Source organism: Drosophila nasuta, chromosome 2R (assembly GCF_023558535.2).
Source record: "Drosophila nasuta strain 15112-1781.00 chromosome 2R, ASM2355853v1, whole genome shotgun sequence".
In the NCBI taxonomy this organism is placed as follows: Eukaryota; Metazoa; Arthropoda; class Insecta; order Diptera; family Drosophilidae; genus Drosophila; species Drosophila nasuta.
Window position 1 is genome coordinate 33,772,784 of NC_083456.1, and position 23,395 is coordinate 33,796,178.

At 37.7% G+C, this 23,395-nt stretch overlaps 2 protein-coding genes and 2 long non-coding RNA genes across 5 annotated transcripts in view; 3 read left to right on the plus strand and 1 right to left on the minus strand.

Moving 5' to 3' along the window:
• The window catches only part of LOC132787390 (single-strand selective monofunctional uracil-DNA glycosylase), a 132,589-nt gene extending 110,537 nt beyond the window's left edge, over positions 1-22,052 (plus strand). For both annotated transcript variants that reach the window (XR_009632542.1, XM_060794398.1), the window contains one exon: positions 21,614-22,052. Coding sequence is in view for 1 of the 2 variants with exons in the window: in XM_060794398.1 (XP_060650381.1) it covers positions 21,614-21,630 (17 nt within the window). In the remaining variant the exon portion in view is untranslated. The remainder of the gene's footprint in view (positions 1-21,613) is intronic.
• On the plus strand, positions 2,289-3,208 carry LOC132787016 (uncharacterized). Its single transcript, XM_060793852.1, is given in 2 exon segments — positions 2,289-2,707; positions 2,709-3,208. Coding segments are annotated over 2 exon segments (726 nt in total). The 5' UTR covers positions 2,289-2,409; the 3' UTR covers positions 3,137-3,208.
• LOC132785633 (uncharacterized) lies at positions 14,010-15,385 on the plus strand. The gene is made up of 3 exons (XR_009632337.1): positions 14,010-14,258; positions 14,333-14,626; positions 14,718-15,385. It is a non-coding gene; the product is annotated as an uncharacterized LOC132785633 (long non-coding RNA).
• A 14-nt stretch (positions 22,053-22,066) lies between the features above and the next one.
• LOC132787392 (uncharacterized) lies at positions 22,067-22,388 on the minus strand. Its single transcript, XR_009632544.1, has 2 exons — positions 22,260-22,388; positions 22,067-22,198 (listed from the first exon to the last, which is right to left on the minus strand). It is a non-coding gene; the product is annotated as an uncharacterized LOC132787392 (long non-coding RNA).
• Positions 22,389-23,395: the final 1,007 nt, after the last annotated feature.

Genomic DNA, 23,395 nt, shown 5'->3' on the forward strand with positions numbered 1-23,395 from the left:
TCCTGAAAATTTGGTTGCGATCAGATAAAAATTGTCGAAGTTATTTAGGAAATACTTTTGTATGGGAAAAACGCCTACTTACTAGGGGTCTGAGTTGCTTTGGCCGACAATCTGGCACATTGTGCCGTTTATGGTATATTTTGAATGGTGTACTATATCAATATACCAAATATACCATTTGGTATATTTTTAGTATTTTTTTAGTATTTTCGGTATATTTTGAAAATGATACCGCAATATTTTGCCTTTATTAAAAATGGGTAGCGGGTATCTCACAGTCGAGCACACTCGACTGTAACTTTCTTACTTGTTTAATATATATTTGTAATGTGCATATTACACTTTTGACATTACAAATATATTGATATTTTTACCCAAATCAAATTGCTCATATTTAAAACAGCAGTCCAGCTGCTATTTGCGCAATTAAGTAACTTGGTCCAAATGACACTAAAGTTTATATCTGATTATCCTCGCAAAAGTCCCAAAGCGTTGACAAACAAACAATCAAACAAGCCAACAGTAAAAGCTAAGCAGAGGGAGAATACTAGACAAAACAAAATAAAGGAGCTTCAACGAAGACAATGTGCTAAAATAACCAAAGTCAAAAGCCCAGCAAACGTTCCATGAACAATGCTGCGATACCAGCTGGTCACCTTTGTGGACTTGGTAGCTAGGTGACAGCCATAGCAGTGGAGCAAATGCCAAGCGGAAGGGCAGCCAGTAAAGCGTATTATGTCTACCTTTCGTTCAGCTTTAGGTGATTTTTTGTTTTTGTGTTTTTCTCTTTCATTCCCTCTGTGGACGTCTCCTGGGCTCCTGGGCTATCTCTCTCCCGTTGTCGCCGTTATTTCGATTTTATTTTCTAACGACGCTTGCCCTTTGATTATACACCTTTTTATACCCTGTATCAAATTAGTGCAAGGGTATTATGCTTAATTTATTTGGAAAGGATAATCGTCCTCAATTGAAACCACATAGCAATAAAAAAAAAGAATAGTTTCGTATGTTACAAATATAAAGAAACGAGTTAAGAAATCTTAATACACTGAACAGAAAATGAAGTATTTTTTAAGTTGAGCACTCTGGTTGCGGCTTTTTCACTTGTTCTAGTCACTTCTGTCCTGTAGAAGGGGTTATAAATATGAGCAAGCATTTCACAAGATATCCTTAATTAAAGTCATTTCCTCGTGCTTCGGCTGGGATGAGTTGGGATGAATTTCGCGCTTGGAGAAAGAGTGCACAAGTTGAAATTAAATTTGCAAAGGACAACGAAAGGAAATAAGCTCCTCACATAAAGGTACCGTCAAAATATGGCAACAGAATGACCCAGTTACTCACACTCAAATGTATACACGCGCATACTGCACACACTGTCCGTTGTCCGCTGGCCTGGACGGCACTTTCACATGTGCATGTTCGCGACCCCTTGGCGAAAGGTTAAGAGTGGAGCTTCGTGTGGCCATTAACATGAAATTTTTAACAACAGCCACGTAAGGAGTTCGCTGGGCCACGTGGCCAAAAATTCTTGTTAGTATTTTTGTTGTAGTTGCTGCTGCTGTGGCTGTAGCTGTTGCTGTTGCTGTGATTGTGGTGGGTGAACTCTAACGACATAAGCAGCGTCGTGGTGCTACAAGAGCAGCTTTTGTCTTCGCTTTTTGTGGATATTTACCCCGTCTCGCACCATCATTCCCTTTTTCATTGTTGTTTTCGGACTACGGCGCTTTGTTTTTAAGCTCTGCACCAGTACCTTCTCATGCTACGAATATTCTTTTCTTACTGAGCTTGAACTCTTTAAGCCGAGGCGTGTGTCCTTGTGTCACATCCTTTGCATTGTTTACGTTGAAAACTCTCAAAGCTGTAGGTACTCGTTCTCGTACATACGGCAACAACAAATATGCCAACAACAGCATTAACGGCAATGAGGGTGCTTCTCTTGCCATCTCTGTTCTCTGTATTCTCGTCGCGGCTGCTCCTTATTTATCGCATTTTTATGTGAAATAAACGGTTTGAAATTGGCTAGGTAAAACATTAATTTTATTGTGGGCGAAATTGAGACTGCAAAACGAAACAGCGAAGCAACAACAATAATAACAAATTATTTAACCCGCCGCAATGCATTTTAAGTTAGCGTTTGCATGCATATGCAAGCTGAATTGGAACTAAATAGATTTATTTTGGAACAGCGTCTCCGATAGTATTTGTTTTTATACGTAATGAGATATCCAATCAATTTTCTACGAATGAATACGTTTTCGATGTTCTAGGTACTATATATCAACGATAGCAGCAGTAACTCTCCAGCTCTTTAATGGAAAAGTAGAAAAATGATATCACTTAATATTTTTTACTTCGTATACTGTTATCTTTTGCTTTGCTTGTGTGAAGTAGCAAAAAACTGATATTTCTATGGATCCACAGAATCAGAATATGCAACTGGAACAACCCAAGGATCCCCTAAAATCTAAAAATATAAAAGATCTAATGGGGGGTAACCTCCAGTGTGCTTCTAATGAAATATTCATCGTCAATAAGGGATGCGTCGATCGAGAAGCATATTTGGAACGCCTCCTCATAAACACATGGAACGACGACACTATGGCTTCGGCTAAAAGGAAAGCAGGACTTAGAGAGACAGTTCAGTGCAAAAATGATGAGATAATGAAAGCATTTGGATGTGCCCCTAAAAAATGGGCGAGTCCGTACAGATGAATCGCAACGTCCCACCATCGTACATAGCCAATTGTATGACAGCAAGGTATTTAAAAGCGGCGATGCAATCCCTAACAAACACGGGCGTAAAGATGGTTTAAGGCATACGGAAGGTGCTTCTAATATTGGAAGACAGCGTAATCATATGGCTCACAATATTCGGGGAACAACCAGAAACATTGACATCCATGAAAATTCAAAGAGTAAGAGTCATGTGGGTCATAATCGACCACGCTCGTACGTCTTCATGCCTGGAAGAAAACTACAAAGTCAGCGAACATGTAGACCGTACGAGGTTCTTGCTCGTTCAGGTCGATGTATTCGAAAACTTGGAAAATCTGGTTTATATAAACACACTGATCATAAATACGGAATACAGCAGCGCCATCGCCATGAAGCTTTTAAGAATATCGAAAGTAATTGAATTAAGCCATTATTATACATATAAGTTAAAACTACAATAAACACCCGAGCTCTGCTCATAACTCTTGTAAAACTTACCGTTTTGTCCGTAAAACTGTTAAGATTGTTTAATGGCAATGTGAATGTGTATTTATACCCATGTTTGGCCCTGGTACGTTTATCACCGTAATTTAATTAAAACCATTTAGAACTTTGACCATTCGATTAAATGGCTTTTACAAAAATTTTAACATGGCATTAGAAGTAAATTGGTTATTTGCCTTAAGTCTTTACATATTACATTTAAATAGATACGTGTCGAGATTGTTTGGACCCCGAGTGATGAGCCTGCAAATAAGCTTGGCTATTTCATAGTATGTGTGAAGCTTATGAGTGGAAGAGCTTAATTAAACAGATTTGGGCCTTAGCGCTCTTAGCAGCCTAAGCAGCGTTTTGGGTAAAAGAGTGCGACTGCAAAGGGGTTAAGTAATTGTGCAATGAATTATTGGGCTGCTACAAAATAGATGACTCTGACATACTAATTAGTTAGCTTCTCACATAGATTCCTAAATTATAAACCACTGTCATACGCCATACGCAAAACAAAAATGTATAAATACTTATAATATGTTAATTGTTCATTCACGACTATTACCGCATCATTTTGGAGAGCTCTGAAGCAAGGCGTAGATGTGTCAGCCGCCTGACACCGAACATGATGAATAGTTCTTGAATAATTTAATTACTTGGCAGTTGATAGTCCACTAGAGAAAGTCACACGTGGCTGCCCTTGAGCACCCAGTCGCTGCAGCGCGCTGGCTTATTTCCGAATATAATTTAATATATGGAGTTACTAACGTCAGTATCTAAGTAGGCGTATTGCAAATTGTCTATATTAATCATGACATTAATGACTATCCGAATGCGGTTTTGCCAGTTGATAAATATTTTCAATGCGCTTCTTCTAATTTGCATTCAAACTTCAGATGTTGCAAAAACTACAACAGAAGCAATCACAGTAACAATTATTATTAATGTGGTTGTTGTTGTTGACCAGTCATCAGTTCAAATATCAGGCGAACAGAAATCAACAGCAATCTGGAATAGTACCGCTATCTGTTTCCTGGTTTCGCAACTACAAAAACTAATAGATGGTCAAAATTTGGCAAATCAGCAGGCGAAATACCAGGCGTATATCTCGGTCATATCCTGTCTGATCCTTGCGGGTCCTATGTCAAACGGAGTCCTTCGATGAGACCTACCCTCATGCCAAAGTACATTCCAATGGTCCTTGTGGTTCTCCAGTTATCCTGCACTTTATGATTTTCGCATGTTTTCTTTGGCCCTCGGACTGAAAAATGACAAGTGTTGGATCCTTAGATGACCCCATATTTTGTTGATGCCAATCGATAGAGTTGGTCCTTGCGATCCTTGCAATACAAGTCCTTTGAAAATGCGGCAGGATATGGCCGAGATATAGCTTGTTTTCGAAAAACAACCTTCTCGTGCACCCTCAAAGTATGCTACAAAAAATATAATTTTGTTGTGAGGCGCCAATTACAAATTTGATTTTTTTTAAATAACCGATATAATTCAAAATTATTTGGTTTTTTTTTTTGCCATATCTCGGTGAAAACACTCAGGATCCTGTCAGGATTTACCTTGCTGTCATCAGGATATCTAGTTCTATCGGTTGACACTCAAGGATTTTCAGGATATGCCAATAAAATTCACCTGAAAATTTTCAAAGGGTCATGTATAGGAAAACGGCCAAAAATTCCAAGAATCCACTGTATCTCGGACATTTGAAGGACGATCGTGATGTCCTTTGGCACAAGTATTATCCTTTGGAAGGCAAAGTGATTGGTGCACTCAAAAGGACGAATATCCTTGCAGGACTCGAGATAAAATGACATTTTTCTATACAGAAAATTGCGTATATCTCGGTCATATCCTGTCTGATCCTTGCGGGTCCTATGTCAAACGGAGTCCTTCGATGAGACCTACCTTCATGCCAAAGTACATTCCAATCGTCCTTGTGGCTCTCCAGTTATCCTGCACTTTATGATTTTCGCATGTTTTCTTTGGCCCTCGGACTGAAAAATGACAAGTGTTGGATCCTTAGATGACCCCATATTTTGTTGATGCCAATCGATAGAGTTGGTCCTTGCGATCCTTGCAATACAAGTCCTTTGAAAATGCGGCAGGATATGGCCGAGATATAGCTTGTTTTCGAAAAACAACCTTCTCGTGCACCCTCAAAGTATGCTACAAAAAATTTAATTTTGCTGTGAGGCGCCAATTTCAAATTTGATTTTTTGTTAAATAACCGATATAATTCAAAATTATTTGTTTTTTTTTTGCCATATCTCGGAGAAAACACTCAGGATCCTGTCAGGATTTACCTTGCTGTCATCAGGATATCTAGTTCTATCGGTTGACACTCAAGGAGTTTCAGGATATGCCAATAAAATTCACCTGAAAATTTTCAAAGGGTCATGTATAGAAAAACGGCCAAAAATTCCAAGAATCCACTGTATCTCGGACATTTGAAGGACGATCGTGATGTCCTTTGGCACAAGTATTATCCTTTGGAAGGCAAAGTGATTGGTGCACTCAAAAGGACGAATATCCTTGCAGGACTCGAGATAAAATGACATTTTTCTATACAGAAAATTGCGTATATCTCGGTCATATCCTGTCTGATCCTTGCGGGTCCTATGTCAAACGGAGTCCTTCGATGAGACCTACCTTCATGCCAAAGTACATTCCAATCGTCCTTGTGGCTCTCCAGTTATCCTGCACTTTATGATTTTCGCATGTTTTCTTTGGCCCTCGGACTGAAAATGACAAGTGTTGGATCCTTAGATGACCCCATATTTTGTTGATGCCAATCGATAGAGTTGGTCCTTGCGATCCTTGCAATACAAGTCCTTTGAAAATGCGGCAGGATATGGCCGAGATATAGCTTGTTTTCGAAAACAACCTTCTCGTGCACCCTCAAAGTATGCTACAAAAAATGTAATTTTGTTGTGAGGCGCCAATTACAAATTTGATTTTTTTTAAATAACCGATATAATTCAAAATTATTTTGTTTTTTTGCCATATCTCGGTGAAAACACTCAGGATCCTGTCAGGATTTACCTTGCTGTCATCAGGATATCTAGTTCTATCGGTTGACACTCAAGGAGTTTCAGGATATGCCAATAAAATTCACCTGAAAATTTTCAAAGGGTCATGTATAGAAAAACGGCCAAAAATTCCAAGAATCCACTGTATCTCGGACATTTGAAGGACGATCGTGATGTCCTTTGGCACAAGTATTATCCTTTGGAAGGCAAAGTGATTGGTGCACTCAAAAGGACGAATATCCTTGCAGGACTCGAGATAAAATGACATTTTTCTATACAGAAAATTGCGTATATCTCGGTCATATCCTGTCTGATCCTTGCGGGTCCTATGTCAAACGGAGTCCTTCGATGAGACCTACCCTCATGCCAAAGTACATTCCAATCGTCCTTGTGGTTCTCCAGTTATCCTGCACTTTATGATTTTCGCATGTTTTCTTTGGCCCTCGGACTGAAAAATGACAAGTGTTGGATCCTTAGATGACCCCATATTTTGTTGATGCCAATCGATAGAGTTGGTCCTTGCGATCCTTGCAATACAAGTCCTTTGAAAATGCGGCAGGATATGGCCGAGATATAGCTTGTTTTCGAAAAACAACCTTCTCGTGCACCCTCAAAATATGCTACAAAAAATGTAATTTTGTTGTGAGGCGCCAATTACAAATTTGATTTTTTTTAAATAACCGATATAATTCAAAATTATTTGGTTTTTTTTTTTGCCATATCTCGGTGAAAACACTCAGGATCCTGTCAGGATTTACCTTGCTGTCATCAGGATATCTAGTTCTATCGGTTGACACTCAAGGAGTTTCAGGATATGCCAATAAAATTCACCTGAAAATTTTCAAAGGGTCATGTATAGAAAAACGGCCAAAAATTCCAAGAATCCACTGTATCTCGGACATTTGAAGGACGATCGTGATGTCCTTTGGCACAAGTATTATCCTTTGGAAGGCAAAGTGATTGGTGCACTCAAAAGGACGAATATCCTTGCAGGACTCGAGATAAAATGACATTTTTCTATACAGAAAATTGCGTATATCTCGGTCATATCCTGTCTGATCCTTGCGGGTCCTATGTCAAACGGAGTCCTTCGATGAGACCTACCCTCATGCCAAAGGACATTCCAATCGTCCTTGTGGCTCTCCAGTTATCCTGCACTTTATGATTTTCGCATGTTTTCTTTGGCCCTCGGACTGAAAAATGACAAGTGTTGGATCCTTAGATGACCCCATATTTTGTTGATGCCAATCGATAGAGTTGGTCCTTGCGATCCTTGCAATACAAGTCCTTTGAAAATGCGGCAGGATATGGCCGAGGTATAGCTTGTTTTCGAAAAACAACCTTCTCGTGCACCCTCAAAGTATGCTACAAAAAATTTAGTTTTGCTGTGAGGCGCCAATTTCAAATTTGATTTTTTTTTAAATAACCGATATAATTCAAAATTATTTGTTTTTTTTGCCATATCTCGGTGAAAACACTCAGGATCCTGTCAGGATTTACCTTGCTGTCATCAGGATATCTAGTTCTATCGGTTGACACTCAAGGAGTTTCAGGATATGCCAATAAAATTCACCTGAAAATTTTCAAAGGGTCATGTATAGAAAAACGGCCAAAAAATTCCAAGAATCCACTGTATCTCGGACATTTGAAGGACGATCGTGATGTCCTTTGGCACAAGTATTATCCTTTGGAAGGCAAAGTGATTGGTGCACTCAAAAGGACGAATATCCTTGCAGGACTCGAGATAAAATGACATTTTTCTATACAGAAAATTGCGTATATCTCGGTCATATCCTGTCTGATCCTTGCGGGTCCTATGTCAAACGGAGTCCTTCGATGAGACCTACCCTCATACCAAAGGACATTCCAATCGTCCTTGTGGTTCTCCAGTTATCCTGCATTTTATGATTTTCGCATGTTTTCTTTGGCCCTCGGACTGAAAAATTACAAGTGTTGGATCCTTAGATGACCCCATATTTTGTTGATGCCAATCGATAGAGTTGGTCCTTGCGATCCTTGCAATACAAGTCCTTTGAAAATGCGGCAGGATATGGCCGAGGTATAGCTTGTTTTCGAAAAACAACCTTCTCGTGCACCCTCAAAGTATGCTACAAAAAATTTAATTTTGCTGTGAGGCGCCAATTTCAAATTTGATTTTTTTTTAAATAACCGATATAATTCAAAATTATTTGTTTTTTTTTGCCATATCTCGGTGAAAACACTCAGGATCCTGTCAGGATTTACCTTGCTGTCATCAGGATATCTAGTTCTATCGGTTGACACTCAAGGAGTTTCAGGATATGCCAATAAAATTCACCTGAAAATTTTCAAAGGGTCATGTATAGAAAAACGGCCAAAAATTCCAAGAATCCACTGTATTTGGCACAAGTATTATCCTTTGGAAGGCAAAGTGATTGGTGCACTCAAAAGGACGAATATACTTGCAGGACTCGAGATAAAATGACATTTTTCTATACAGAAAATTGCGTATATCTCGGTCATATCCTGTCTGATCCTTGCGGGTCCTATGTCAAACGGAGTCCTTCGATGAGACCTACCCTCATGCCAAAGGACATTCCAATCGTCCTTGTGGTTCTCCAGTTATCCTGCATTTTATGATTTTCGCATGTTTTCTTTGGCCCTCGGACTGAAAAATGACAAGTGTTGGATCCTTAGATGACCCCATATTTTGTTGATGCCAATCGATAGAGTTGGTCCTTGCGATCCTTGCAATACAAGTCCTTTGAAAATGCGGCAGGATATGGCCGAGGTATAGCTTGTTTTCGAAAAACAACCTTCTCGTGCACCCTCAAAGTATGCTACAAAAAATTTAATTTTGCTGTGAGGCGCCAATTTCAAATTTGATTTTTTTTTAAATAACCGATATAATTCAAAATTATTTGGTTTTTTGCCATATCTCGGTGAAAACACTCAGGATCCTGTCAGGATTTACCTTGCTGTCATCGGGATATCTAGTTCTATCGGTTGACACTCAAGGAGTTTCAGGATATGCCAATAAAATTCACCTGAAAATTTTCAAAGGGTCATGTATAGAAAAACGGCCAAAAATTCCAAGAATCCACTGTATCTCGGACATTTGAAGGACGATCGTGATGTCCTTTGGCACAAGTATTATCCTTTGGAAGGCAAAGTGATTGGTGCACTCAAAAGGACGAATATCCTTGCAGGACTCGAGATAAAATGACATTTTTCTATACAGAAAATTGCGTATATCTCGGTCATATCCTGTCTGATCCTTGCGGGTCCTATGTCAAACGGAGTCCTTCGATGAGACCTACCCTCATGCCAAAGGACATTCCAATCGTCCTTGTGGTTCTCCAGTTATCCTGCATTTTATGATTTTCGCATGTTTTCTTTGGCCCTCGGACTGAAAAATGACAAGTGTTGGATCCTTAGATGACCCCATATTTTGTTGATGCCAATCGATAGTGTTGGTCCTTGCGATCCTTGCAATACAAGTCCTTTGAAAATGCGGCAGGATATGGCCGAGGTATAGCTTGTTTTCGAAAAACAACCTTCTCGTGCACCCTCAAAGTATGCTACAAAAAATGTAATTTTGTTGTGAGGCGCCAATAACAAATTTGATTTTTTTTAAATAACCGATATAATTCAAAATTATTTGGTTTTTTTTTTGCCATATCTCGGTGAAAACACTCAGGATCCTGTCAGGATTTACCTTGCTGTCATCAGGATATCTAGTTCTATCGGTTGACACTCAAGGATTTTCAGGATATGCCAATAAAATTCACCTGAAAATTTTCAAAGGGTCATGTATAGAAAAACGGCCAAAAATTTCAAGAATCCACTGTATCTCGGACTTTTGAAGGACGATCGTGATGTCCTTTGGCACAAGTATTATCCTTTGGAAGGCAAAGTGATTGGTGCACTCAAAAGGACGAATATCCTTGCAGGACTCGAGATAAAATGACATTTTTCTATACAGAAAATTGCGTATATCTCGGTCATATCCTGTCTGATGCTTGCGGGTCCTATGTCAAACGGAGTCCTTCGATGAGTCCTACCCTCATGCCAAAGGACATTCCAATCGTCCTTGTGGTTCTCCAGTTATCCTGCATTTTATGATTTTCGCATGTTTTCTTTGGCCCTCGGACTGAAAAATGACAAGTGTTGGATCCTTAGATGACCCCATATTTTGTTGATGCCAATCGATAGAGTTGGTCCTTGCGATCCTTGCAATACAAGTCCTTTGAAAATGCGGCAGGATATGGCCGAGGTATAGCTTGTTTTCGAAAACAACCTTCTCGTGCACCCTCAAAGTATGCTACAAAAATTTAATTTTGCTGTGAGGCGCCAATTTCAAATTTGATTTTTTTTTAAATAACCGATATAATTCAAAATTATTTGTTTTTTTTTTTGCCATATCTCGGAGAAAAGACTCAGGATCCTGTCAGGATTTACCTTGCTGTCATCAGGATATCTAGTTCTATCGGTTGACACTCAAGGAGTTTCAGGATATGCCAATAAAATTCACCTGAAAATTTTCAAAGGGTCATGTATAGAAAAACGGCCAAAAATTCCAAGAATCCACTGTATCTCGGACATTTGAAGGACGATCGTGATGTCCTTTGGCACAAGTATTATCCTTTGGAAGGCAAAGTGATTGGTGCACTCAAAAGGACGAATATCCTTGCAGGACTCGAGATAAAATGACATTTTTCTATACAGAAAATTGCGTATATCTCGGTCATATCCTGTCTGATCCTTGCGGGTATTTAAAAAAAAATCAAATTTGAAATTGGCGCCTCACAGCAAAATTAAATTTTTTGTTGCATACTTTGAGGGTGCACGAGAAGGTTGTTTTTCGAAAACAAGCTATACCTCGGCCATATCCTGCCGCATTTTCAAAGGACTTGTATTGCAAGGATCGCAAGGACCAACTCTATCGATTGGCATCAACAAAATATGGGGTCATCTAAGGATCCAAAACTTGTCATTTTTCAGTCCGAGGGCCAAAGAAAACATGCGAAAATCATAAAATGCAGGATAACTGGAGAACCACAAGGACGATTGGAATGTCCTTTGGCATGAGGGTAGGACTCATCGAAGGACTCCGTTTGACATAGGACCCGCAAGGATCAGACAGGATATGACCGAGATATACGCAATTTTCTGTATAGAAAAATGTCATTTTATCTCGAGTCCTGCGAGGATATTCGTCCTTTTGAGTGCACCAATCACTTTGCCTTCCAAAGGATAATACTTGTGCCAAAGGACATCATGATCGTCCTTCAAATGTCCGAGATACACTGGATTCTTGGAATTTTTGGCCGTTTTTCTATACATGACCCTTTGAAAATTTTCAGGTGAATTTTATTGGCATATCCTGAAAATCCTTGAGTGTCAACCGATAGAACTAGATATCCTGATGACAGCAAGGTAAATCCTGACAGGATCCTAAGTGTTTTCACCGAGATATGGCAAAAAAAAAAACCAAATAATTTTGAATTATATCGGTTATTTTAAAAAAATCAAATTTGTAATTGGCGCCTCACAACAAAATTACATTTTTTGTAGCATACTTTGAGGGTGCACGAGAAGGTTGTTTTTCGAAAACAAGCTATATCTCGGCCATATCCTGCCGCATTTTCAAAGGACTTGTATTGCAAGGATCGCAAGGACCAACTCTATCAATTGGCATCAACAAAATATGGGGTCATCTAAGGATCCAACACTTGTCATTTTTCAGTCCGAGGGCCAAAGAAAACATGCGAAAATCATAAAATGCAGGATAACTGGAGAACCACAAGGACGATTGGAATGTCCTTTGGCATGAGGGTAGGACTCATCGAAGGACTCCGTTTGACATAGGACCCGCAAGGATCAGACAGGATATGACCGAGATATACGCAATTTTCTGTATAGAAAAATGTCATTTTATCTCGAGTCCTGCGAGGATATTCGTCCTTTTGAGTGCACCAATCACTTTGCCTTCCAAAGGATAATACTTGTGCCAAAGGACATCATGATCGTCCTTCAAATGTCCGAGATACACTGGATTCTTGGAATTTTTGGCCGTTTTTCTATACATGACCCTTTGAAAATTTTCAGGTGAATTTTATTGGCATATCCTGAAACTCCTTGAGTGTCAGCCGATAGAACTAGAAATCCTGATAACAGCAAGGTAAATCCTGACAGGATCCTGAGTGTTTTCACCGAGATATGGCAAAAAAAAAAACCAAATAATTTTGAATTATATCGGTTATTTTAAAAAAATCAAATTTGTAATTGGCGCCTCACAACAAAATTACATTTTTTTGTAGCATACTTTGAGGGTGCACGAGAAGGTTGTTTTTCGAAAACAAGCTATATCTCGGCCATATCCTGCCGCATTTTCAAAGGACTTGTATTGCAAGGATCGCAAGGACCAACTCTATCGATTGGCATCAACAAAATATGGGGTCATCTAAGGATCTAACACTTGTCATTTTTCAGTCCGAGGGCCAAAGAAAACATGCGAAAATCATAAAATGCAGGATAACTGGAGAACCACAAGGACGATTGGAATGTCCTTTGGCATGAGGGTAGGTCTCATCGAAGGACTCCGTTTGACATAGGACCCGCAAGGATCAGACAGGATATGACCTATATATACGCAATTTTCTGTATAGAAAAATGTCATTTTATCTCGAGTCCTGCAAGGATATTCGTCCTTTTGAGTGCACCAATCACTTTGCCTTCCAAAGGATAATACTTGTGCCAAAGGACATCACGATCGTCCTTCAAATGTCCGAGATACAGTGGATTCTTGGAATTTTTGGCCGTTTTTCTATACATGACCCTTTGAAAATTTTCAGGTGAATTTTATTGGCATATCCTGAAACTCCTTGAGTGTCAGCCGATAGAACTAGAAATCCTGATAACAGCAAGGTAAATCCTGACAGGATCCTGAGTGTTTTCACCGAGATATGGCAAAAAACAAATAATTTTGAATTATATCGGTTATTTAAAAAAAAAATCAATTAAACGATAAGAAAGTATTTCAACCTGTTAGTTATTAACAAACGCATTATTCGAGATTTTTATATATTTGGCAGACGATATGTGGATGTCACTTAGTTAAGTATTTAGGTGTTCGGTTGAATGGTCGGCATCTGACATGTAACAATATAAAGTGCTGTAGTAACATTCATACAGAAAGCCAGCTATTCATTGCAACACTATGGTTTAATTAATGCATCATTGCACCTGCCGAAAAAGTGACAAGTGACACTCAAAACTCCTGGCATATTGTAGGGAGTAAAAAACTTGTGCATGACACCCATTTGATTTACCCAACCGCTTGAGTTTTAAAGTGGCAATTACAAAAAATTTACTGGATGAACTTGTGAATGTGATTCAGCTTTTGGTTGCGCATTTTCCACTCTGAATTTCATGATACATCAGTGTCAAGTGGCATTACAATATTGCAATTAAGAATGAATCTACTTGTTCTCGTATATTTTTATAGTTTATTTAATACCATAGTTATAGCTTATTTAATACCATACCATGAAATAAAATCTTTACTCTTCTCCAATTACCTACTATGGTACCAAGTAAATTATAAAAATATGGGCGGAACAATTTTGGAGATCAAAAATATTATATAACATTTAGGTACAACTATTTAGTAGTAAACCGAACTAGCCCTATTGTCGGTGAAAGTTATTTTAAAACATTTTCCTGCTACTAGAAGCATTTAGTTTAAAAAGGAATCTATGTTATTTCTGTCATGTTTGAACAATGAGTAATTTAACCAGAGTAACGAAATAATAATATTCCATTTTGTAGCACATTGATAATGTTGATGTTCTCAACATTTCAAACCGTTATGTAAGCCGAAATTGAAGAAGTTAAAACGCACAAGTATACGCTTGAAATGCGTTCAATATCCATTGGTCGTAGGATGGTCAACAATGCCATTGACTTGAACTTTTCGTCGGATGGAGCTTGGTGTTGTCCTTGTTGGTGACTCTAGGTGCCGTTACCATGGTACATTAAGAACGACTCTGGTTGTAAATTCAACTGTTTTATGTGCTTTTTGTTACGCATTGCTAAACTACTAGCCAACCAGGACCAGACAGGGTTCAGTTTTCAGTTTGCAATGGGCACGCCTCACAAATGTTTCCCTCAAACATGACGACCGCAAAGCAACATAAAAAAAGGATGGCAATTGAAACATGAGCCTATTACTTTAATTAGATGTTAGAATGGTTTCCATTCATGATTATTCTGTTATTTACATTAGCTCCATGACACCCCCATACTGACGTATACTTATTTTAAGAAAATAAGGCGACCCCAGATGTGATTATCTAGTAGTGTTAGTTATCAGAATCTGAATTCATTGGTCGTTCGTGGTACGTAATTTTGGTGGCCTTTAAATCTCCTAAAATATGATTATTGTAGAAAAACTTTATTAACGAATCAACCCTTGTTCGCTGAAAACAGAAGAACCCATACTAAGGCATTATATTTTCGCATATTACTATGGCCCGATTAAATATCAATAACCCAATAGGAAGCCGTATGGTATCTGATTACACTGTCACTCCTCATGTCACGTAGTCTGTGAACGACTAAGACATATTACACTAGGCCACAAACGCATCGGCTGTATGTATGTATATAAAAAAATGAGGTATGGCGGAAAGACAGGATGTGCAGCCTACATGTCAAATACACCAAATGCTGGATAGATGTCTGGCCTGAAAACTAAGCAAACAAAATCAAAAGACAACGGGCAACTGAACTGACTCTTAATCTTGAATGTGTATATCATTTGGATTGATTGCAGGAATAGACAAGCCGTGAAGTGTTTTTGTTTGCTTGTGGCCGTTTGCTATGATGTTTCCCTTTAAGAAAGAGAATATGTATTATGTATGTGTATTTTATGTGTGGATATGTGAATCTGTGAACCGGATAAGTTTTGTTTGCCAAGAGGACATCCGAACAAGCGTCGCCGTCAGACGCCAATGACGCCGTCGATGTCACACTTGGATTGTTGACACGAGCAGTAGCGTAAATGAGTTATGAATTTCGTAGTCACGGATTTCCAACCCTTTCCATAGCTGATACGTTTTTATAGTAATTTAAAATAATTTGTGTTTTGAATAAACTAAATCGGATCGAAATATTTTTATAAGAATTTTATTATTTGAATTAATTTTAATAATAAAAGTCTGATATTGTTGCAAATGAAAGGAATTATAATAGAAGTTCCAGGATATCTGTAGAAGTGCAAGAACGATTTGAAAGTTTGTTAGTTGTAATTATTAGACATATTGTCGTACATCGTACTGGTTTTGGAAATGACGTGAAATCCCTTTATTTTTGCGATATTTTTTCGCTTTTTTATTATGCGAACTACACCTTACAAAAATTTGAAATCATAAAGTTGAAAGTGACATTTTGGGAATAGTGCAAACAATGCAAGATGCTACACGCACGTACAGAGAGTGACGTACGCTTACATACATGCACAGGCGCATAGACACTTACACACAAACACATACACATACAGTCAGGGGAGAAGACAAGATACTCGTGGCGAGCACTTGAAAGAACCGCAGTAAGCCAGCAAAAAGATGTCGACGAAGTGCAAAGCGCTTCAAACGATTTTCCGCAAAGTTGACTGCCTCTTGCAGTGGAAGGTGTTTGAATGTGCCTGTGGGTGGGTATTTGTGTGTATATACGCGTACATGGATGTTTACGGCCACAACAGAGACAGTCGTAGGAGCAGCTGCAAAGCCTGAAATAAAATTTTCTGCAAAAGCCTTTAGGTATTTCACGCCAGCAAAATATGCGAATATGTTAGATAGGAGGGGGTGAAGAAGATCATTGAGGTCGGGTGCTGCCAACTTCACACCCAATGGCGGCAAATTTTTGGCAACAAACTTCTATACTCGCTAAGGAAGCAGCAATACTCTACAAGAAACAAGGGCCAGATGAAATCGGGGCTCTAAGTGTGTAAGTCGGTGGTGTTGTATATATGTATGTATGTATGCGTAAGTATGTGTGTGTGTGTGTTTGTGTGAGTGCGTGAAGTAAGCGAATGTCTGCGAATTTATTGCCCAGGGAAGCATATCTTCAGCATGACGCTCGCTTTTTTTCGTTTTCACCAGTGCTGCAACATGTCTCAAAGTTGTCGAAGCGTAGGCGGCTCAGTTGCTGCTGCAAGGGGAATAGACTTTCGTAAGTTAGCCAACACCAGGACAACAAAAAACTAGAAGCCGCATATGTTTTAGTGACACAACTGTGTTGACAGTTGTGTAAAATATACGCGTCCTCATAATTTATATGAGTATTGTTAACTTAACGTGACTGCGTCTTGGGAACAAAGCTACTTGCCAGATGTTAGCCTAGTCTAACACCAAGGCTTATAGACACGACCTGGCTCATGCAGACTCCATGTCTTCAAATCAGCAAGTCGCCGATGTCTGCACGTTCTCGCAATTAGCCAAATGGTCTCACGACCTCACTTGCGCCTTTTGTTCGCCTTCGCAAATGAACGACATGTCGACACTTCTTGCATTAGAAAAACGGAAAATTAATTCATGCCTATAGAACAACGATTTTTTCTTTGCCGTGAGGTTGAACAATCCGTAAATATAATATATTGTATTTAATAATCTCTGCAAACGAAATCAAGACAATTTACTGCAAAGGAATTGATAATCGAAGCGTTTTGTTATAGCCAAGGCTAGCAGCCGCATCCAATCAAAATAATCACTTAATTATTTATCTTTGCGACATGTGGTTACAACAAATAAACAAATTCTAATTTATCTGGTTTGTTGTTAACTAATTATAATTTTTTAATTTCATCATACTTGTCATCATTTATTAATTGTAATTGTATAAGCTAAAAGATAAACAAGTTTTTATAAATTCTATTAAGAAAGAAAATTTAAGCCCTGGCAAGTTATGAATAGGAATAGTAACGGTTGAACTCATATATATCAATTACTTACCATAGTTGATTTATCTGAAGAGAATCGTTGTTTTTAGTAACCATTCTTGTTTGATTATTTAGAGGAGATATCGACTTACAATCAACTTAAACGCTGCCTAGATCTTTTTGGTACCACAAACGCGTTTGTTTCTATTTTCCTATCTAGTGCAACTCAATTCGAGTTTGATTTGATTGCAACCATCCCTCAATCAAAAAGTAACAGATCGATGCATTGTCAGTTGCATTAATTTGCTGTTGTTTGCATAGTTTGTAATGTCGGTCAGTTGTATGTAGTTGTCGCTGATGCTGAAAGCTTTGTCATTCTTAGAGTGCATTGTTTTACTTTGTATATGGGTTAGACGACTGTGCGCTATGCTAAGCAATCAATGTTGATATCATCTAAAATTCAGTTACTATGCTTTGTGTTTAAAATGATATATGTAGCTAACAGTAATAATCATGTATGTAGCACATAATTTCATAACAATGATGAGGTCTATGTAACTTAGCTGAATACTCAACTCATAATAATATTGTGGTCGACTCCTGAATCCACATTGCTTTATTAACAAAAGTACAATTACTTAGTATTCGATCTCTCAATCTTCAAATCGAATTTCGTGAATTGTCGAAATAAAATAAAAATATAATAGCCTGATACCACACGGGGTGAGACACGATAAACAGAGGTGGAGGCTAAGTACTTGTATGCAGCCTTTTTTGATGTCGCTATCGTCAGCAGTGCTGCGGCTTGGCAACCGTTATGCTTTAACTAAATTGCGGTACTTGTGGCCAACGAGGAGGGAGGCTATGTGTGTGGGTGTGGGTGTGGGTATGGGTGTTTCATGCATCACTGGGCGCGCAAACACTCAAGCAATTAAAACTACAAATTTTGCAAACTTTTTGCATTAGTTTTGTGTTGATGATGTGCACAAAGTCGCTGCGGAAACTGAAATTAGCAGCTGCGTCTACATAGTATGCAGAAGCTAAGCGTAAGCACACACACACACCAAGCATAGATATTTTGAATACGCATACGCACACAAATATGGCATTCGTATGTCTGCAGACCAACTGCATTCGTATGTGTTTAATGTGGCGAGGCAGCGCTAAGTGTCGCGGTTTCAAAATGGCGCTCAACTTGCCGTCGACCCGTCGCGAGTTCTCTGCATGCAGTTGTGGAAGCAGTGCACTGCCTTTTTTCGGCTTGCCAACAATTCCTCAGCGATTTCAAAGCATCGAACAATTCTCAGATACCACATCGCTGGGCTACTGGCTTCTGTGACTAACCCTACGGCTTTAAGCTGGACAAACTATATAGCGTATATAGTTTTTCTTAACTATTTCACAGACATTTTCGGTTTGAGTGAATGTGAAGCATTGGAACTTCTTAGTGCGCTTGATTCATGACACAACGCACGAATTTGTATGTGGACTTTGCTCTTAATAGTTGATCAGAGTATGTATTTGCGTGAACAGCTTGCGTGTCACATTTACATTACATTGTAAATAACAAAAAGAAACCACCCGAGAACATGTCAATACGAGTATCTTACATAACACGGAAGCACGAAACAAGCTGGAGAAAATTGACAAACCTGTTGTCAGAAAAATTTAATTAGTTTGGGAGCATTTGCTCAATTTGAATTAAGCTAATTAGATATTGGTCAACATAATTGCTGAGAATAATTTTCGATTTTACCTACTGCTTTTGTAATGGTTTTCCTAGTATAGCGTTTTTGCATAGATGATTGAATTATATTTTCTATCTAATAATTAACAAGTTATTTAGAAAAGAGCTTATACTTATTTTATGTTAAACTTAGACCGTGTGCAGTAATTTAAAAATACAGTTTTAAATGTGTTTTACTTTTCGAACTTAGCTTACTCAGCGCTCTTACTAGCAAAGCGCATAATGATAACCCTTAACTTTCACATACGCCACAGAGAATAGTACGTGGAAGCAAACAAGTGAGGCCTAACGAGTAAGCAGTTTTTGTATACGTTAAACTCAACATGGAGCAACAGGCAAATTATGTCAACGAGTTTGCAGTCAACAAAACGGAGAATTCCCATGAGAATTGCAGAAGCAATAGCAACAAGTAAGACAGGTGCAGTCAAGATTGCCCGACTATGAAACACCTGAACTTACATATGGCCCACTCTTGCCTCATACATAATTTTTACAGTTGGTGCAAAGCTATTATACCCTTCTAAGCTCTAGTTTGCGGGTATAACAACAGCAGCTGTAAAAGCTGAAGTAGCACAACCATTGGAAAATGTTCGTCCTAGTAAATAATGTGACAATCAAATAAGTCCGACATAAAGATTCAATAGCACTGAAAAGAAGAGCTACATCAAGTGACTTCAACGATTTCACCACAATACGAACACACAATAAGAACACATTTGTGGCTTAAATTTTAAATATTCGGTTTTCAAAAGCCAACACTAAAATTAAAAAGTGGGTGTGAGTTTTTAGAAGTAAAGCCTGAAGAAAATATGAGGTAACTCAATGGCATGCCATATAATATTTTATGCTGATAAATTGCCGTTTTTATTGCATTTGCTTTGAGTGAAAACATTTTTTCGCCACAGCTAGTCAGGTCAATGGTCCTGTTCAGAAAACGCAAGAAAAAGGCTAAACCCAGTCCAGACAGTCACGCAGAAAAAAGGCAAAGTCCAGGAGCTGGCATATGGGTAAAGTGTAAAAATGCAACTGGGTACAAACTCTGATTCAGTTTCATTGAGTGACTGGCTGCTGGACGCCCACATTTTGGTTGCCTGGATCGTTTGTTATGTTTCTGATGTTTGATTATTATGTTTGATGGCACTTGGGAGTGGATGGGGAAATGCCACAAAAGCGTTGATGAATGATTTTCCACTTTCCTCCAAGCAGCTAGTGTTACATAAAACTTTACGGATTACTAGTAAAAATAAAATGTATAACTACAACTTAACGAACAATAAAAGTGTTACAGAAGTTCTGGAGAAACTAATTTCAATTTTTTACTCTTCGATATCTTAGCCAAGCCAAGCCAAACTTACTAAATTTAATTTTATTTTGCATTTTAGTATGCCCAGCCCAGTAAGTAAAAACAACAAGAAAAAGTCAACAAACCAATTCGACTTCCAACGCCGCAATATCCACTTTCCATTTAATTTACATGCCAAACGCCGCCAAAAGAGCAAAGCGAACGAGCAGTGACAGTTGCAAAAACACAGTAAAAAAAAGTGCTCACACTCTTTCTCCTCTGCTGCATCCTCTTGACTGATGCTACTTAAATGTAACTTTTTAGCTCTTTTAAGAATAACAATGATTACATTTTAATATATCGACTAGGTATTACCCCTTGGTATTTTGATTCTACTTATGTTTTAAAATACTTGCAGCTTCTCACTCAAAGTACTTGTAATTCTATACAGATACACATTTGGAGGTGCGTTGTAATTAGCATTATACATATAACATTACTGCAATATAATAATACTTCTCTAAATTTTGTTTTACATTAAAAATTGAAAATGAGTAACACCAAATATTCTTTTGTGGTTTGTGATGAAAACATAATCCAAGGAATAAATTTGACATTTGTGCATTCACTCAAATGCAGCTGCATTGCAGAAGTCGATAACAATATTAATTAGCATGTGGAAACTCATCAAAATTAAACCCCAACAAGCTTTTTAGTTTCTAAGACTCAGTAATTTTGTGAAGCTAACGATGAGTTCCACGTAAAAAACATTTGTCCACGTAAAAAAACATTTGTCAAACTTATTCGTCTGTAATTTTTTATTTTTCCACAAAGAAAATTACATCATTTCTTAGCTACTGTGCAATCTGAATTTTATTTATTTATTACTATTGTGTCATTCAAAGAAATCAAGTTGTCGGCTCCCATATTTTTATAAATCAATGTTAAGCACAGCTTCCTATGATAAAGACTTGAGGTAAACATTCCCCATCTAATAAAATGTTCATGGGTACGTACTGAAAAGGGATTGAAAACCAATAAAATGCTGAAGGCACGCACAGAGGTCGTAAGTCTTAGAACGACCTACCGATATTATGCCGTTGATGTTTGTTTGAAATTTAATTTATGTGCTAAATTTACGATATTTACAAAATTAAAATCAACACAAAAGAGATTTACAAAGCCGTTGTAGCAATACATTTATTTTATATACCTCAATTCAATCAATGAGTGCTCTATGTATTTATATTTCGTGATGTTTGTTGTTGATTCTAAAAATCAAACTATATTTTTGATTATGTTATCATTATTGCGATGAGTAGTAGCTTTCAGTATAATTTTATAATTATCTTACAATTATATATTTTGTACATATATTTAGAGCGACTAACTTACTTTTATTAAAACTCCCTTTCTAGATCTCCTGACGGCTTAAAAACGACCCTTGTGGAAAATAGGAAAATTGTTGTACGCTTGAACGCAACACTAACCAGGCCAACGGAGAAAAACGAAACGTGGTCAGCAAGTTCAAACTAATTATGTTAAAAGCTTTTCATCGTGTCATGTTGCAAATTAGTAAGATGTGGACTAGTCTGAAACGACAAAGGCCGTTGTTTGCATCTAACGAAACATAAACATAATGTTTACAAGAATGCTACACTTAAAAAAAAAACAGAGCAGATGGTATACGCAGTTGATACGATTCAACATACACCACACAAATGCAAAGCTTTATTTTCGCATTATCAAAAGTCTTCATCGACATGAATTACTAAAAACCTCTGGCCATTTTGACAATTAACATCAGTAATCCGTGACATTGCCCATAAAAGGAAAAAAAAAATTAAAATTATAATAAATAAATAACGAGATTTTTTAAAAGTAAATTCATTTTATTAAATTCAACCTTGGAGGTATATTACAAAAAAAATGTGTACTTTTGTTACTTGGATTTCGTTGCCCCGTCTTACAATTGTTCAAAAAGGAATCAAGCTGTTGCACAGCTAAAATTTAAACAAAAGAATTAATTTTACAGCACAAAAGAATTTCAATTGCAGTACATACAAATTACCCAAAGCAAACTCATTTTCACGCCAGCTCTTCTGCCAGTGTTCAGGTTCGACCAAACTTTAAACTTCTTTAAATTTCGAAACAGCAAATTAAAGATTCTTACGGACTGATTAAATTTGTAATCGACTAAAGCAACCAAATCTATGACGGATGACGTTAAAAAAATGAATTTGATATGCTGTTGTTTAAGTAATCGAAACTAAAATCACTATTAAGACAACTTCTTGATTTTAGAATTTGAATTTTGCAAGCATCTAGATGTAAAGCAGATATGCGGACCCAGCTGTTAATGGTAATTAAGAATATATGTATATACATATATGGGTTGTGAGGATAGTGATGACTCGTTCTGCGTGCTACATACAATTAAAGTTCTAAATATCAGATAGATAACTACAGTTGAGATTAAGGATATTCTTCTTGTAATCACCAAGGATATTCTAGGGATTATGAAGTCAGCTTGAATTTAGTTTTAAAACATTAGTTATTAAAACAAAATATATATGTATTGAATTCAAATATAATAAGCAAAACTCTAATTGAATACGTTTACTGAAGACCAATTTGATTATGTGCAACTTGATAGCCGTAACTGTTTTTTTGCTTTTTGCTACATAATTCATTATGTCTTTGTTGCACAAACAACAACAACATTTGTAGCTCGCAAGTTAGAAATTTTGTGCTGAAATTAAATTAAGTTGTCACTTACTCCCAGCCCTCTTCACTTTTTCACCCACCGCTGAAAGACTTGTCCAGAAGCACAACGTAAAAGTATAACACTCAGGCCACACAAAGTTTCTTAGTAAAGTGTCAAGTTTTAGTTGTCGTAGACGATGGCCAAATTATTTTTTGAAGTTTATTGCAAGAAGGCGTGCGCGTGTGTCAGGATATGTTGTAGACTTCTATATAATATTCAACACACACGGATGACCGAACAGAATGCTGTCTCAACTTTACTATAGTTTGAAATTATATCATCACTTCGTTGGTGGGCATTCATCTGAAGTGCTTGTCTTGGACTGTCCACAACATGATAAAAGTTTGTCAGTGTAAATTCAATAAGCCAACAATTTGCATAAATGGCGCACGAACAAGAAAGTTCTATGACCGAAATTCTAAATGTTAATTTA